The sequence below is a fragment of the Raphanus sativus genome, chromosome 9, assembly GCF_000801105.2.
Source record: "Raphanus sativus cultivar WK10039 chromosome 9, ASM80110v3, whole genome shotgun sequence".
NCBI classification, from domain to species: Eukaryota; Viridiplantae; Streptophyta; class Magnoliopsida; order Brassicales; family Brassicaceae; genus Raphanus; species Raphanus sativus.
Window position 1 is genome coordinate 19,826,318 of NC_079519.1, and position 19,609 is coordinate 19,845,926.

The window sequence follows — 19,609 nt, forward strand, 5'->3', positions numbered from 1 at the left end:
TATTACTAATAATAACTAACTAATATACGACAACACATAGACAAATCACATAACATTCTGCTTGTTTCTGGTTTATTCAGCATAGTATATTATATAACATAAATTAGAAAAAATATATAACATGATGCCCAATGACGTAATATTATCTCTGAGTTGATATGGATGTTAAAAAGTATCGATATAACTTAACAGGACATATAAATTGTATTATTCGTAGAGTTCATATTTTATACAATAGTATCGTGACATAGATGTATAAAAAGTTTCAATATTCTAAATTTAGTGAACACGTTCATGAAATGATACTATATGTTTTTGGCAAAATACTTAGAATAAATGCTTAGAATCAAGATGTATAAAATGAAATACATACTATATGTCTTTGACAATGACATGAAATGTAATTAGTCTAGGCTAAAAAGGTTGTTTAAAAAAAGTTTTGAGGTGGGATGTGGTGTTGACACATAGGAATAAAAAAGTTGGGAATCACACATGGGATAAAAGTTTATTTACAAAAGTTCTCCTCAAATAATAAGAAGGGTATTTTTAAATACCAAACTACTATTTATGTTGTGTTTCCATAAAGGAAAATCAAGCTATCTTTTATTTGAATGTCACTTACTTTACTGTTAAAACGTTTTACGACAAGGATGAAATGAGGAACCATCATAAAATAAAATTTTAAATATTCTTAGATATATTTAATACTAGTGGTGTGTCCGCGCTTCGCGCGGAGCTATACCTTTGTTTTTGTTTCATTGTATGTGTTAGACACTCTCTCTGATGTTTCAGCGAGATACTCTATTTTACTTAGTTTCCGCTATGAATTATTAGAGTGACTTTATCAGATTGTCGTAGTAAAATATCTTTATCGATCATGGTTGTTTGAGATATCGTACCTAAATTTGCTGCCTTATATTTTTTACTTACAAAGCATCCTAAAGTATATTGCGAGAAATTTGGTGACCAAAATATTTGGAAAATATATTTTATCTAAGTTGATAGTGGAACAACGTGTGCAGGTGTTAGATGCAGTCGACGGCATACATTTACCCAAGTATTTGAAACATGTTTTATAACCTGCAGCTCAGCCAAATGTTTGTATTTTTGGCACATAGTTGGCTATATATTTCTCATGTAACAATGGACTATGCAGAGATGATCGAAACCTTTTTGCAACAACATAATATCGTCAAGACAAAGAATACTAACATGGACGGAGGCAATAAAGGAAGAGTGGAGTGAGCTGATCCCACTATTTTTAAAAAAAATATTTGTATTTCTTTTAAGTAAAAATGTATTTGACCCCCCAAAAAAATTTGACTCCACTTAAAAATATATCTCCACAAAAATAATTAAAATATTAAAATTTAAATACTAAATTATATAACTAATACATTTATATCATTTATTTGTTAAAATTTGGATTTGTGTTAATTTTTATCTCAATTTCAACTACTGCAAAAAAAAAAACTATGGAATCAGTATTACATTTTTATTCTAAACTTAGTTACATATTAGATTTAATCCCAACTTATATTAGGCCTAACTAGTATTGTAATTTATTATCAGGAACATTAAAAATAAATTAATAAAAAAACTCCTCTTCTTCGACAAACGGGAGAGTTCGTGTTCCAGAAGCATGTTTTGGATGAATTTGAAATTTGGTTCTTTTTTAGTTTATACTTTGTTTTTTTATTGTTTATTTATCAAACCGAAGATGATTATGATTCTTTGAAAAAAATATTTTGACTAAAGGAATTCAACCAAAATATTTAGGGTTTATGTTTATAATCTGAATATTTTCAACAGCTAGTTTCATATTTAGAAATAGCCTATTTTTTATTAATTAGATAAATAATAGACCAATTTATCTAAATGATCCCGGTGAAAACAAAAATTGTAATATCATCATAATCAAAGAGATAAGGTAAAACACAAATATTTAACTTGACAAATTTATCAACTTTGTGGTCATAATTTTATAGCAAGACTCATAAAAATACATCAAAGTGGTTTTATCATTCTTAGTTTGATCAATATGGTAATTGGTTAGAATAAGATTTTTCTATTGAAACAAATATTTAAAGATGTAGTCAATGAATTTTAATAAAAAGTTTCAAATTGGGAAGGTAATAGAATTATTATTTTTGATCCTGGTTCAAAAACTTTCTGGCTCCTCCATTGAATACTAACCAAATTGTTTATGTAGTTGTTGAACTAATATATATTTCAATACCACCTACATTTTTGTGAAAGCGTAAAGGCCCAGCGTTTTAAGACTTTGCTTCTGCTTCTCCTAACATGGTCAGTGCGACTAAAGATCGCAAAAGGAGTGACACATGGGCTAACATATCTACTCGAGTGCAGCCCAAGAAATTTGGTACACGGGGACGTCAAGCCTTCCACTTCCTTCTCGACTCTTCCTTGACTCTTTACATCTCCAACTTCGGTCTCACGCGTCTCATCACCATCAGCGCCGCTGAGGCTCGTCTTCCTGGAAGCAAGCCTATGCAGAAATGGGACGTGTATTCTTTTGTTGTCTGGCTTATGGAGCTTCTTACGAAGTCTCAGGATTACGTTGCGGCTAAGCTCATGTCAATGGTGGTTTCTGAGGTGCCAGATTTGGTTGATCCAATGTTGTCGGGTTTATGAAGCTTCTTACGAATAAGTCTCGGGATTCGTCGCGGCTAAGCTCATCCTTGTCGTCAGTGGTGGTTTCTGTGGAGCCGAAATTGGTTGATCCAGTGTTGCTCAAACATCGACAAAATATTCAGTAATTACCATATTCTTGGTTTGTTGTTTGAGTCCACTTTTTTCTAGGACGACTTGTTATTTTTTCATAATGTATCAAAATGTTCATAAACAACACACATACATATATTAAAATTCAAAATGCTTCAAATAAATGAGAACTAGTGGGAAGAGAGGTGGGTGTGGGATTTAATGATTGAATTAAAGAAAAAGTTTAAGAAAGAGAGAAACGTTGCAGAAAATCTCGTGAAACACATAATAAGAAGTTCTCCCATTGCTTGCCACATGTCGCAATTTGGAATAGGGTGTGCTAAGGTGTCTTCGTGAGGAGAATTTCAAGTCAACTTTATTATTATAGATCTTAACATTATATAAACAAAGTAACTCTAAAGCACTGAACTAAAGTCAAACCAATCAAATTAGATAAATATCATTGTTCTTCGATCTTGAAATAAATTTCAGTAAAAGCAATCTATTGACAGAACCAGCAAATAGAAACAATAGAATAAGAAAACAGAAACTAACTGTCAAACTATCTTATTGTACCATATCATTGTTGGAACATTGAAACACAAAACAAAGAGAACAAGTGTTTCTGAAATGCTTTGTTTTCTTCTTTAAAAATATCACGATTACAAGCTATATTATATAGATTACTACAACTAAAATCATGAAAATACTGAGCTTCCTATAAACTAGGAAGATTTATTCTAATCGACAACAAACTTAAACCAATCTAAAACTGATTTAGAAAATAAGCAAATCGACAATATGACATTCAAAGACAATAACTTTATTCTTTAATCACCACAACAACAAAAGATTTGAGACAAAGATGAAATTTAATTTAAATATGACTGTACCATGTCTAACATTCAATCAAGGATTCAAATCAGCATATCTTATATAAACTCAGAGTTATCTGAATCGATATCATTATGTTTCAATAACACTTGTTACTTTGGTATATAGTTGAAAGAATTACACTATGACATACTTTCCACGAATCCAATGAACATATTTTAAGCATGTGGAGTACATTCTCCGGTCAAAATGTCTAATCTAATTGGAAATTTGGAAAGTATGTCATATTGTAAATAAGTACTTTAAGAAAGATAGTTTACATACTAGAATACTTTTAGCTTGAGGTGTATTTAAAGTATAACTAGATTTTGATCCGCGCTTAGAAAGCGCGGGATTATTTTTGTTGACATATTTATTACCCTATTTATTTACTCACTAATATGTTTGTACGCATTTGGTTTTCGGTTTGGTTCTAATTTGTATTTTTTTTTGTTTTCAGATTCATTCCAGTTTGATTTCCATTTCTCGATTCAAGAAATATAAGAATCGTTCGGTTATTTATGAATTTGGATTTGATTTTGGTTTGGTTAACTTAGTTTTTGGTTTGGTTCGAATAACAATGTTAAGAACCCATTAAATTTTTGAGTTCAATTCGACTATGGTCCGGTTTTTGTTTTTAGATAATTTAGAGTAATTGGGGTAAAAATGATCGAATTTTTGGAAAAATAACGGATTATTCAGATAATTCAGATAAATATAGATATTTTAGCTAAAGAGTAATCAAGTGATCCTATTCTAGCAGAAAATTAAAATAATTTTAAATATTTTGGATAAAAAATAGTATGAAAATTCATCTTTTGGGTAGAAATATAAAAATTGTTCGGTTATTTATGAATTTGTATTTGATTTTGGTTTGGTTAATTTGGTTTCCGGTTTGGTTTGGAAAACCATTAAAATTTCGAGTTCAATTCAACTATGGCCCGGTTCTTTTTTTTTTTGGGATAACTTAGAGTAATTAGGGTAAAATGATGTTTTTGAAATTTCATAAAAAATAATGGATAAGTCGGATAAATTTAGATACTTTGGATAAAAAATATTCGGGTGATTCTATTTTAGCATAAAATTAAAAATAATTTCAAATATTTTGGATAGAAAGAGTAGGGAAATCCGTTTTTGTGTAGTTCAGTTTATAGATAGTATTTTAGAATATATAGACTGTATTTTGAATATTTGGATATCTATTTGGTTTTGAGTTTGGTTTTGATTTGTTTGTAGTTTTTCTGTCCCAAGATATATGACTTGTTTAGATATTATAAATATTAATCCGAGGTTGATTTTTTTTATTTGGAAAATACTATTACTAAGAACATAATAATAAACTAAATTTATTTTAAATGTTTGGTAAATATTATATCATATAATAGATGCTTTGGCTAAAAAAATATTCAGGTGATTCTATTCTAGCAGAAATTAAAAATAATTTCAAAATTTTTGAATAAAAATAGTAGGGAAATCTTTTTTTCTGTGTAGTTCAGTTTATAGATAGTAGTTTTAGAGTATTTTTATCATTTTAAAATTAAATTTTATCATTTTAAAAATATATAAACTTTATTTTGTTTATTTGGATATCCATTTGGTTTTTATTTTGGTTTTAATTTGGTTTTAGTTTTTATGTCCCCAAGATATAGGAATTGTTTAGATATTTATAAATATTAATCCGGTGTTGATTTTATTTTTTTAATTTGGAAAATACTATTACTAAGAACATAATAATAAATTAAATTTATTTTAAATGTTTGGTAAATATTATATCAAATAAGTATACTATTATAGTAATATTATTATACTTATAGAAATCTGTACTCAATTATTCAATTAATTAGGATTACATATTGAGAATAATTGATATATTCTGAGGTGGACAGTAAATACAAAAAATATTAACATATTATAATTTACCATATATTTTCGATTGTAAATAAGGTGGGGTCTGCGATTTATTTTTATATATCAGCTATTTATTTGGTTGTTATAACTAATTTCTATAACTTATTAATTAAAATTAAATGATAATGGCACTCTTGTAAATAATTTAAAAAATCAAGAGGATGTCTGAAAAATGTCTGCTGTTTTAATTGTATTGATTTCCATTTTTAAAGACATAATTGCCACCAACGAGAAAGTGTAGTTTGGTGTACTTGTGATATTTATACTTTAGTTACGAAGTGATTTTGTTTATTTGTCATGTTCACTTAATTATATGTATTTTTTTTTATTTGTTATGTTACTAATAATTTTGTAAGAGATTTTAATTAGTAGAAACTCTATCATATATAAATATATTATGCGTTCATAATTTTATTATTGTTCTTCAGTCTTTCTCAAAGAAAAATATATATACATAATGAGTTGGACGTCACTCTAATGATCATAATTTTAAGGTCTTCATAAGTATAACATGTATTGTATATATAATTAAATAAATGGAATTAAGAGTTATAACATAATTTTGTAATATCTTCAAAAATAATTATGTATTATATTATATTAACTATTTTACCTTAGGCAATCTTTAAAATAATGTTTTATAGAATATGTTGCTTAAAGTTTTAATATGTATAGTTTTATATTTGATTGCAGTTTAGCATGATTTTCATCTTCATGAGAATATAAATTTGTAGTTATAAAACAAACAAAATTATCTATATTTTGAAGTTTCTTCAAATTATTCTAAATTTATAGATATAATTTGATTTGAATCCTAATTTTATTAACTAATATACTATATTTAATATAAAAGGAAATAAACATATCAATGTCTTGAGAATGTTTAGTGGAATCTCTTATATAATATCTCAGAATATTTTGAAATTAATCTAACAGTATACACAACTAAACTACACTTAGTAATTATTATTGGTTAATATTCTAAAATATATTTATTTTATAATATATTATTTTTAAATTTAAATATTATATAAATTACAGCTCATATATGGTAGTCAGTTTCAAAAACAACAAAACTCGTATGTTAGTTTCTCTTTATAATTTTTATTTTTTCATAATTTTGAGATATATGTGTTAAGATGATTGATATAATGAAATAAATTTAATGTTATTCTTTCATTATTAACCAATCAAAAAATTTCTATTGATTTTTATCAATAAATTTAATGTATCAAAATTATTATAAATTCAAATATGTACACAACTTATTTACCATAAGTGTATTTAAATGATATCATCCCCTATATAGCCGGAAGTCATCTAGTTCACCTTTATATACTATTTAGTATTTACATCACATTCAAAACTTTAATATATAACTTTTTTAAAATATATAATTTAGTTTTGACTACCTGCTAGTTGTTAATAAGCTGCATCAAGAAGTATGGAACCGGGATTCAAAAGGAGGTTTTTTTTTTGCTTCATTCTGCATAAGTTAAGATGTTCCAAATCTATCAAGTTTAAATCGCAAATTACGGACGCCTAATCCGCTGTTTGGTTTTACAGCCACAGTTGAGACTTCAGGCTCCTTAAAATAAAAGGAAGATGACATCTTTCGATTTGCGAATATCTAGAGGGTGAAGAGACTTCAACATTCTGTTTAATGCTAAAGACTTTTAGTCTTATTAAATTGACGTAAGTCTTTAAGTTTGCTTGTGAAAAACAATCAAATTGGTGACTAATTAGTCTCTTAAATCTTCTATGGTCGATAAAGTCAAAAGGGAAATTTAAAGGAGGAAGATAAACTCATTTAGAAGATTGTAAGATACGGATTTATCATTAAATCCTTCTCATTCCCATTAAAATATTAATTAAATGTCTCCTCATTTTCCGATAAAATTCTTGAGCATTGACGAGTAACTGATACTCTTTCTGTTTCATATTAAGTGTTGTTTTAGATTTCTATACACGGATTAAGAAATCATTTAATTTTTGCATATTTTCAATAAAAAAACAATATTACATATGTATCCAGTTATCCACTCATATTTCAACCAATAAAAGATAAATAGGAGAATAAAGTTAATAAATTATTCATTGAAATGCTAAAACGACACATATTTTGCAACGGAAAATTTTCTTTACAACGACACTTAATATGAAACGGAGGGAGTATCATCTTATGAAATGGTAACCAAAAAAAATCTTAAGGACAAATAATATACTCCATATGTATCATTTTAAGAGGTGTTTAAAGTTTTTGCATAAGATTAAGAAAATACAAAATTTTTATGCAATTTACCTTGATAATATAAAATACAACTATTTTAACCAATAAGAAAAAAATCTAATATTTTGTAATTGATCACAAATTTCAAATGACATTAAATTTTATATAGAATTGTGAAAACATCACTTATATTATAAAACAAAATTAAAATCCCTAAACACCACTTAAAGTGATATGGAGGGAGTATTTCTTAGTTGATCAATACCATCCTTCCGATCAATACCATCCTTCCTTTGTGTTCTCATTCTCCACTTGTTGGATTAAACTTGAAATAAAAGAAACTTGGGATATGAGTTAAAAACCTAATTTTACCGAGTTCTAGTTATAAAAAAGGATTACGAAAAGAAAATATGAAATATGTTAAGTTCATAGAGTTTAGAAGAAATCTAATCTCTATATAAGAAGATACCAAAGTGATATAACTTAACCACGTGTCAGTGGTCAAGTGGTATGTGCTCCTTCCTGTTGTCCGCAAGGTCGAGGGTTCGAGGCTACCTCTTGCAGATTTGTGGTGATTATCTTGAGGGACCTTTGGGCCCAATACGGAGAAGCCCAGATCTGCTGCGCGTGGCCACTGGTGGCTTAACATGGGGTGATCACCAGCCCTCCTGGATGCCTTCGGCGGGCTCTCTGGCGGGCAATGCCCAGATTTCCGAGATGGTCATTAGGCGCTAGTCGGATTCCTCTCGAGGCATTCGGATACCAGGATCATAAAAAAAAAAAAAGTGATATAACTTATAAGTTTTGTGATTGAGAAATTGAGATCTTAAGATTTTAAATTATTTTTCTTAAGAGATTAATAAGAGAGTTATTATTATTATCAAAGTTCTTATTCATTGAAATTCATACAAACCGAGATTCTATATTTGGTATATATCAGAGCTTTAGGTTCTCGAGATCACTGTTCAGATCAGGACACTGTTCATCAATGAAACACTGTTCACCAATAGATACTGTTCATGACGATTACTATCATCAAAAGATCTTAAAAAAGCAAAAAAAAATTCAACGTCAACCCCGAGCAATGGGAGAAAACTTGTATGGGCCATTAGAATGAAGAATCTGCTTAAAATTTATAAGGTGTGGAGTATTATGGAGACAATAAAAAAACATAGAAACCTAAGAAGCCTGCTGATCAAGAAAAGAAGGAAAAAACATAGATACCATGTAGGAGATTTTTTGTGGGGCAAAATCAAGAATCATCCATGGTGGCCAGGTCAGATATACGATCCATTAGAAGCTTCAGATTTGGGGTTGAAGATAAAGCAAAATGGGAAAGGAGAGAATGAAATTAATGATTATCAAGAATGAAATCAGCACATAAGACGAAATTGGTGGATTTGTGGTGTATTCAGTCTTCCACATTAAATTGACCACTAGTTAACATAACAGTAGATATGGAGGGAGACCTGGATGCTCTTGAAGTGTCGTCTATGCATGTTTTGCAAATTCCATTAACAATTTTTTCACGAGTCTCCTTCGCTCACTAAAGAATATTTTGGTTTACCTAAGAGTAGGACATCATCGTAGTCGCATAAAGAAGAAACTTTGAAAAGCATGCTAGCTGAAATGCATTTATTGACTCATTAAGTTACCCATATAGACTTTTTCCTCCTAAACATATCAACGCTCATCTGAGATTTTCCTCAGGCCTATTAGTCGTCTTTGTAAGTGCAGTGACGTCAGAGTAAAATGCAGAAATAAATAAGACACAAGTTTTTCTCTTTTCGAATTCACTAAAACAAGAATTCTTTAGGATACCCAGATCCTAAGCTAAAACTCACCATAAAATCTAGACTTTTATTTATCAGGATCACCTAACCGAGTTAAACTCCTCATGAGTCTAGACTTCAATCTTCCAACACTCTGGAAATACGTCAACAACTAACGCAGAACAATAACACTAAAAGCTTGACCACACAAGCACCAAACAAAGATCTCCCGACTTTTTTTTCTGCAGAGACGCTCTCTTCATATATGCACGTCCTCCATGTATAGATAACCAGAACTTACTCTTTAAGTTCTACCAAAATCAACTTAAGTTCCTTTCATTTTTTTCTCAAGGAATAATTCTCTTACCTTTTTCCCCTTCAAATAATATCATTCCCAATAAATATATTATTTCTTGTATAAGCTTAATAAACCCACAGACCTCACAATACAAGAACTTCAACCAAGCACATCTTCATGACACATACATGTACTACCTTATGTAATACTTCACGAATTGATATAGAATATTCATCTTCAATCTTATGACTTCTCCAACTCCAACAAACTATCTCGAGTGTTTTTATCAGCAATCTCACTCTATGGCAGCTTTTTTCTGCTGGTCTGTTGCCAAGTGATACAGAAAAAAACAAACAATAAATCATCTGATTTGCTTCTTCACTATCTTTTGAATGAAACAGGGGGAAAAACAGAACACTTGTGTAAATATTTTTCTCTTTGGTAACAAAACAAGTACGATACATGTTCATGTTCAAAGGGTAAGAGGCTTCAAACTTTTCTATTTAACCGTAAATATTTATTGAAGAAATACTCGTCTCTAATATTACTGGTGAAAAGAGCTAATCATATTGTTGACACTTCAACTCTCCCAAATCATCACATATGGTCGATGATAAGTTAAAGAGATGAAGACAAACACATTTAGGAGATAGTATAGGTCGTCTACTAATAAGTCCCTCTCATATCCCACTGGAACATTTTCCAAGAAGACCAGATTTTTATGTAATATCAGCGGAGGTTAAGAAAGGGTAACAAAAACAAAACAAAAATGAAGAGAAAAGATAGCTGATCTGGTAAATGACCTATGAAGAGATTCTGTTTTCTTCTACTTTCTATTCATATATCCGAGGAAACAAAAAGAAAAGTCAATTAAGCAAAGAAATTCTCGCTCTGCCCTAATTTCCTGGCCAAACGGTAAAAATATTAAGTTAACGAAGAGACGACTAATAACTTATAAGTCAACTAGTAAAGCCATATTTTTATAAGTCGCGAGTCTTGAGTCTGTCTGTATTCGTCCACTATGCGTAGGAGTTATTGTGCATAAAAGACAACTACTTGTTGCGCAAAAAAAAAAAAAGACAACTACTTTTGTTTTTCTATCTGTGTCTGTGTGGTGTACGTCTCCAAGAAGAAATAAGCTTGTCAAGTTAACTTCCGGCGAAGTAATCCGACAATGCGAGCTTCAACAGTTTCACTCTGTTGTGTTGTTCTGATTCAGCTGTTTGCTGGTCTAACCGATGCTCGATCTAGTAGTCCATGGCAAACACTCAGTGGTGAGAGTGATCTCACTTTATATCTCTTTCTTTAAGCATGAATGTCTGGGAAAAATAGGAGAAAACAGTATTTGAACTTTCTTTTAATAGATGTGTTGTAGAAGTTGGGATACTCATAGAAATTATCTTCTCTTAAAATAACTTGTGTGGTTACTTTCTCTTTTTTTTTTTTAACAGGTGATGCTCCTCTTGTGATTGCTCGTGGTGGGTTTTCTGGATTGTTTCCAGATTCGAGTAGTGCTGCTTATGGTTTGGCAGTGCAGACAAGTGTACCCGGTGTTGTTCTATGGTGTGATGTTCAACTAACCAAAGATGGAGCTGGGATTTGCTTTCCTGACTTGAAACTAAACAATGCTTCAACTGTTGAATACGTTTATCCAAATCGCCAAAAATCTTACCCAGTTAATGGAATCTCTACACAGGGGGTGTTCACCATCGATTTCTCCTTGACAGATCTCAGTAATGTTACTTGTAAGTTTTTATGACTCAGTTACAGTTTCTGTAAAATAAAATAAAAAGAATTTTGTGTGTTTTTTCTTTAGTTCTCACAAATGTCTTTGGTTTTTTTTTTTTTTGCTTTCACATGTTTGAAGTGATCCGAGGAATACTATCTCGAACAGAAAAATTCGATGGAATGTATCCCATTTTGACGGTTGAAGATGTTACTACGCAAATAAAACCAGAAAGTTTTTGGTTAAATGTACAGCACGATGCCTTCTACACGCAGCAGAATTTAAGCATGGCCAGTTTTCTGATATCAGCTTCAAGAACTGTTTCCATTGACTACATCTCTTCCCCTGAAGTGAATTTCTTTACAAACATAACTGGACGTTTCGGGGGTAACGGACCTATCTTCGTGTTCCAGTTTCTTGGAACAGAAGATTTTGAGCCGACAACAAACCGAACTTACGGTTCTATCTTGAGTAACCTGACTTTTGTCAAGACATTTGCTTCAGGGATTCTTGTCCCAAAGTCATACATATTGCCCCTTAATGACAAGCAGTACTTGCAGCCTCCTACATCCTTAGTTCAAGATGCTCACAAGGCAGGATTACAAGTATTTGTGTCAGGTTTTGTCAATGATAATGATATTGCTCACGACTATAGTTCGGATCCGGTGTCTGAGTATCTATCTTTTGTGGACAATGGAAATTTTTCTGTTGATGGTGTGCTCTCTGATTTTCCCATAACTGCATCTTCAGCCATTGGTAAGCAAAATCTTTCCAAGATGTTTATTTATCTCCTTGAAACACATTACTCGAAATGCTCAAATCATTCATACTCTTTCATATTTTCCTCAAGACTGCTTCTCCCACCTTGGCAGAAACGCTATAAAACAAGGTAGTAAGAGTAATTACTTTATATAATTAATTTCTTACTTGTAGAAAATAGACATACCTATAGTTGACTTGACTCTATCAAATGGTTCATGCTTCAGTTGATTTTCTTGTTATTTCAAAAAATGGAGCGAGTGGGGACTATCCTGGAAGTACAGACTTGGCATATGATAATGCTATCAAAGATGGTGCTGATGTGATCGACTGCTCAGTCCAGATGTCCAGCGATGGTATACCTTTTTGCTCAAGTTCAATAGATCTTTTTAACAGCACAATGATCTCCCAAACACCTTTCGCGCGACGCTCAACACATGTTCCTGAGATTAGTTCAAATGGTGGGATATACACTTTTAGTCTCACGTGGGCTGAGATCAGGAACTTGACTCGTAAGTTTCCAACTCTTACTTAACTTAAAAGGTTAATTACATCTAACAATTTACACACTCTCAGCTTGATACTTAAAGGTCAAAATTACATACCTTGGTAGTTAAGATAAATATTCTCTATTCTTTTTGTGCAGCTGCGATTTCAAACCCCTACAGTGTATACAGTATGTTCAGGAATCCTACTGAGAAAAATTCTGGAAAGCTTATTTTGCTTTCTCAGTTCCTAAACTTGGCAAAGAATTCAACTTCGCTCTCAGGTGTTTTGATCAGTGTAGAGGTGAGTTCTCCTACCTGTTAATATTATTCTCTCCAGTTTTCAAAAATAATTCATTTTAACATTTTTCACACAAATTAAAAGAATGATTAAATGCATTTATGTTTTCATTAATTATATATATTGAACCAATATTATTTGATATAAATAAAATTATTTATAAGATGAATGTAACTACAATTAATACTAACATGAAAGTAAATATAATTTATATTGAAATCCTAAAATGACACTTTTGTGTAATAAGAAAAAAATGATAAAATGACATTTTTAAACAATAGAGAGTATTATTATAACAATCAGACTATGACGTCTTCAAATTAATGGCAAAGCCACTTTTATTGCTGTCTTTCAGAATGCAGTGTACTTGAGAGAGAAGCAAGGGCTCGACGTGGTCAAAGCGGTTCTTGATAGCCTTATGGAAACTGGATATAGCAATGGAACAACCAAAACAAAGGTCATGATTCAGTCAACGAACAGCTCGGTTCTTGTGGACTTCAAGAAGCAGAGCAATTATGAGACTGTCTACAAAGTGGAAGAAAAAATTGTTGATATTAGTGATTCTGCTATCGAAGACATAAAGAAATTTGCTAATGCTGTTGTCATTGGAAAAACATCAGTCTTTTCTTTATTTGATTCTTTCATCACTAGGCAAACCAAGGTTGTGGAGAAGCTCCAGAAGTCTAAGCTCCCGGTTTATGTGGAACTGTTCCAGAACGAGTTTGTATCTCAAGCATATGACTTCTTCTCTGATCCAACCGTCGAGATAAACTCATATATCCTTGGAGCCGGTACAAATGGAATCATCACAGAGTTCCCTTTCACAGCCGCAAGATACAAAAGTAAGTAGCCCCAAACTTCCAGAACCAAATGTTTCACAACAATGCCTAACTTTGTTTCTCTTCTGCAGGGAATCGATGTTTGAGTGAAAAAGAACTTCCAGTTTACATGGGCCCTGTTCCACCCGGTACTTTTGTACAACTTCTTAATGCCTTACCTCCAGCCCAAGCTCCAATCCCGGTTTTCACAGATGATGATCTAATTGAGCCACCACTACCTCCGGTTACAGCAAAATCCCCAACCTTAGCTCCTGGAATCTCATCAACCAATGCACAACCACCTAGGCCGAGCGGACAAACTCGACTAACTCTGTCTCTTCGCCTCTCTGTTTTTGCTTCTCTTCTACTTATGTGATCAACCCTTGATCTAATCACCTCTTTGTTCATAAGGTCTTCTACCCTCGTAATTATTTTCCCTGTTGTGACTTAAGTCAAATCTTTCCCTTGTGAGTTGTGAGCCGTTGTGATTCTTTGTCGTGCCAACTTCTGTAGATTCACTTTAAATATTAATTTGCTGTGTTATATTCTGATCGGTTTTATATCAAGTCAATGTCAGAAGTATGGACACAAGTATCCCACATAATAGCGAGTTGCTAACTTATGCAACAGGATTTGCATCCGAGAGGAAGGGATCGACCCATGCACCCACAATATAGACTGCAACAGTCCCAAATAAATATTCAAGAGCCCAACGTCTACATTTTTCACTCCGGATCTGACTGACTCGGTTCCAATTATTTTTATACTCTATGCTCGACTTTACAAAGCAACTTCTTCATAATTTTTAATTCTTCATTTGTTTTTGCGCATAAGCATAATGCAAGAGATCTCTCTGAACATGAATCACTTTGTTATGTTGAGAACTCTGCAAATTAAACTTGAAAATGTTAAAAACTAGAGAGAAAATTCGATTGAGGCAAATTATCAAAGCTAACGCAGTGAATCAACTTTTAATTGATGGTCAGAAAAGAAAATTTTCTTTTTCTGATTGACTAGGAGTGAATACATAGGCTGTATGACCTGCTCAAATTTACCTTAAAAACAACTCTGCAATTTCAAAGTGTCAATTGTAATATTTAAAGATTGAATCAACAACAGGGATTGGGATCACTCAATAGACTAATAAATATCAGACTAAGCTAGGTCTGAATAGTTGTAATGCAGTAAATATCACTAAGTAAGTCAGTTATAAGATAAGCGGAGGAAGAGTTAGATTTAGGAAAATCAATCAGATATTTCAGTTAATAGATGCCAATGGTTTATGAAGAACTTTTCTAGAACTCAAATTACAATAATCAAATCAATCAGCTTTTAGCTATGAAACTATCTATGTTTAGATGCTAGAATCTCAAATTTCTTTGTGAATTCAAATAATTAAGACAAGCATTAAAATCAGTTTTGATATGTTCACTAAATATATAAACCATTTTCTGCCAATATGTATTTAGCTAATCAAGATTATTTCAGGAACTCAATAATACTATTGTGTCTATTAATTATCCTATAATGTAGATTTTAGGTTGTCAATCCAAAACTAACATTAAGAACAATCAAGATGAGGAATTCTTTACACCAAACAAAGATGAAGAATTCTATAGATAACCCTTGTAATTCTATTAAATTTAGCAATTCATCCTCAAACCATAAAAACCTTAAATATTACTGTTGGTTTGTTCAGACATGATCAATGAACACATAATCAAACTCATAATAAATTGCACTAATATAAAGATAGAAATACTGGAGTTCTAAATTAATCTCTGAAGGAATTCTGATTCTTCTTTCCAAACCTCTCTAAAAGTAAATAAAGAGCCTTAACAAATCAGTATATGTAAGGTTTAAAGAAGGGGAAAATCTGATATGTTGCATATTTACATGTTTTTAACCATCATTTCTTGTACATAATGATCATGTAAATTAAGAATTAAGCATCTTTAGAGTCCATATTGCATGCATTGTCCTTATTAGGTGTTGGAGTGTGCTATGGAGATCTTGGAGGTATTTGAAGCCATTCCAGGTCAAGAAGAAGTGTATATTGAGTTATGGTCGAGCTCAGATGGATCAAGGCACACAGCGGGTTCTTGCAGCGGGTTGAAGATGTAGCTGTATGTGGAGCGTGGTTCAGAGCGGGTCTTGGCAGCGACCTCATCAAGCCACTCCCATTTCCCATCAGCTCTCGACCATAAAGCACCAGTCCCAAGTACTAGAGCGAGTGGATGGCAGCGACATTGGAGAGTCACTCTACACCAAACGAGCAGTGGAGCGGCTACATAGAGCGACTTGATGTACCCACTCCACACATGGAATGATCATCCAAGTCTCATCAAAGCGTCTAAGCACTAGAGCGACCAATGGCAGCGGGAAAAGGAAGTAGCTGTGCTTCACACGACATCCAAAGCGGGTGAGTGCAGCGAGCAAAGGAAGCAGCTGTGGTTCACACGACATCCAGAGCGGGTTTGTGCAGCGGCTGAGATCACCCACTCCAGAGTATTTCCTTGGTCGATTTTAGTAGTTTTGAAAGGGCATTTTAGACTTTTCTATGGAAACCATTAGGTTTTCCAAAGACCATATAAATACTCTTGTAACCCAAAAGTTGGGACTAATCTTGTTTTCTCTCTAAACACATTGCTATTTTGGTGAAAGATTCAATATTTAGCTTCTTTTCATCTTTATTTCTTGTTTTTATTGATCAATCTTGACCACTAAGCATGATTAACCTTAAATCATCCATAGGTTTTGGGTTATTCATGTCTATTAGTGAGTAGTTACCTTTTGGATTCATGGGCTAGGGTGATTAGGGTGATTAAGTGAAGATCTAGTATGTTTAGTGTTAGATCTCTTGTTTCCTTGCTTGTCTACTTCTCTTAATGCTAGATTAAGGTTGGTCTCTTTAATCTAGAGCTCTAGACATTTTCCACCCACAAGGTGTTTGATGAAATGTCTGAACCAAGTAGAGCTTGCTCTAAACTTTCCTTACCAAAGACCATTGTGTTAAGGGAGTTTAGATAGTTAATAGACTCATCTCTAATGATTGCTTTGATCTTTTAGGCTCAAAAACCTTTGATGTCTAGATGATTAAAGCAAATTAGCATTCTTCTTGACCATCTGCAAGAACCCGCTCAAAGACCTTTGATGTCTAGGTGACTTTAAGTGTTCTAGACTTAAGGAAGTCTTTTGATTGAAAGTTTGCCACCTTTAGATTGGATTTTAATCACTTAAAGTCAAATGCCTAGCCCCATGAGTCCTATTGTCCTTGATTGATTGAAAGCTTGTTTTTTATTGCATTTTAGCATAGTTCTAGTTCATATCATCATTCAAAACCTGTTTGCACTTAGATTAAGCATGTATTTGTATTCTCAGTGTATTGAAATAACCTAGGATTGGTTCGACATCTCATATACTACTTCATTTGATAGGGACCCTTGAAAAGTCCTATTATCAAAATCGTATAAAAAACCCTCAAAGTGTCACTTACTAGCACTTTAAACCTTGAAGTTTTTTCACTAACACTTTTAACCTTCAAAATAACTTTTGTATCATAAAAAACCTCCAAAGCAAAATGTTGACCTGTTGAGCAGGTAATTTTTCAAAAATAATTGTTTAATTAATAAAATAACCAAAATAAATAAATTAAAATAATAAATAAAAATCAAAACTTTTAATAATTTTCACAAAAATGAAAACATAATAAAAATTTGAATTAAAATTTTAGAATATTAAATAATTTTCTAAAATTTTAACAAAATAAAAATAACTAAAAATTTAATAATAAATAAGATTAAATTTAAATAGAGAAGAACTAAATAAAAATTTCATAAATGTTTTTTAAAAAATAGAAAATTCAAAATAGTTTTTTTTAGTTATAATATTTTTTCAAAAAATATATTATACCATCGTGGACGATAACAATTTCAAATATATCACTAGTGACGATGATGGTTTCTGATTTTTGTTTAATTTCATAATGTGAGTTTGTGCAAAGCCAAACTCACATTATGTGGACGAACCTAAGGGCAACCCCAACGGGGGGGGGGGGGGTGTTTAAAAATCAAAAGTATCGCAAAAAGCGAAATCAGAAACCGATCGTTTCTATGCTACCAACCCCAAAAGAAAAATGTTACATACCCCTTTTACACATGTTTCTTTTTATTGGGTTTACGGTACTTTTTGTGATTTTAAATTTACTTTTTATTTGAATTACAGAAAAGTAATTAATGCTAAGTTGGGTAGAAACTAATGGGAAGATACTCCCGTTGATAATGCTCTAAGATGCATTTGCATAGCGGTTTCTGTCCTCCATATACAACATGTAATCCATATACAACATCAGGGACGGACCCACGTTGGTAGTACATGTGGCACATGCCACATACTACTTCAAATTATTTTTATTTAACAATATATGCATAGAAGACAATGTAGCTTATTTGGTAACAAAGGCTATACTAGTGATGATTGGTTCGACTGTGGTCGTAAAAGTTTAGTTATAAAAATTTAGATGTAGGTAAGTTAGTTGTAGCTGTAGAGTTGTTACTGAAGATTTTTCTGCAGAAATTTTTGACTGTTGTTAAATTTGTTGTAGTTGTAAGGTATATGCTGTAGATATTTCAAAATAAAATATGCGATGTATATATAAAATAATTATTTTTATCAACTAAAATAATTTATATTAATGATTGTTATAAATTATCAAATTTTACTGTTATTTAAGATGTGATATGTAATTATTATTTATGTTATTTAAAATATTTCAAAAAGCGAAATCATTTTTGAAATATTGCAAAAAGCGAAATCAGAAACCAAAATCAGAAACCGATCGTTTAAAAATCAAAAGTATTGCAAAAAGCGAAATCAGAAACCGATCGTTTCTATGCTACCAACCCCAAAAGAAAAATGTTACATACCCCTTTTACACATGTTTCTTTTTATTGGGTTTACAGTACTTTTTGTGATTTTAAATTTACTTTTTATTTGAATTACAGAAAAGTAATCCCTATATACTAAAGCACAAGTCACTTGTGCAATCAAAATTTGACATGTGGAATATGTTTTAAAAAATTAATAATATCAATACAAAAAAATAATTTAGATTCCAAATTTTCTCGACATCCAATAACTAAATCCCTAAAAAAATTCAGATTATCAATACCACGTTCAGAAAAGCCATCAACATCGTTCAAAATAATGATCATGATTCAAAACTGTTGTATCTTCCGTATAACCTTCTATTAATTAATTTTTACTCTTTTTGTTTGATCATCTTCTCTCCTACGTTTTTTTGGGATCTAATTCTCTCAACGTTTTCTCATTCTTCTTCTCCAGAGATTCATTTTTCAAAAAGAATTCATATCCCTATATACTAAAGCACAAGTCACTTGTGCAATCAAAATTTGACATGTCAAAATGTTTTAAAAAATTAATAATATCAATACAAAAAAATAATTTAGATTCCAAATTTTCTCGACATCCAATAACTAAATCCCTAAAAAAATTCAAATTATCAATACCACGTTCAGAAAAGCCATCAACATCGTTCAAAATAATGATCATGATTCAAAACTGTTGTATCTTCCGTATAACCTTCTATTTATTAATTTTTACTCTTTTTGTTTGATCATCTTCTCTCCTACGTTTTTTGGGATCTAATTCTCTCAACGTTTTCTCATTCTTCTTCTCCAGAGATTCATTTTTCAA

At 31.4% G+C, this 19,609-nt stretch overlaps 1 protein-coding gene across 2 annotated transcripts; it reads left to right on the forward strand.

The window, feature by feature from the left end:
• The first annotated feature begins 10,863 nt into the window (after nt 1-10,863).
• On the forward strand, nt 10,864-14,445 carry LOC108823377 (glycerophosphodiester phosphodiesterase GDPDL3-like). 2 transcript variants are annotated; one of them, XM_018596559.2, is made up of 8 exons: nt 10,864-11,079; nt 11,257-11,550; nt 11,673-12,287; nt 12,382-12,420; nt 12,548-12,802; nt 12,937-13,079; nt 13,432-13,918; nt 13,987-14,445. In XM_018596559.2, the coding sequence occupies exons 1-8, from the start codon at nt 10,980-10,982 to the stop codon at nt 14,268-14,270; spliced, it is 2,217 nt and encodes a 738-aa protein (XP_018452061.2). In that variant the 5' UTR covers nt 10,864-10,979; the 3' UTR covers nt 14,271-14,445. The 2 variants fall into 2 exon arrangements, with proteins under 2 accessions (XP_018452061.2, XP_018452060.2); XM_018596558.2 differs by having other exon boundaries at nt 10,865-11,079; nt 12,518-12,802.
• The last annotated feature ends 5,164 nt before the right edge of the window (nt 14,446-19,609 follow it).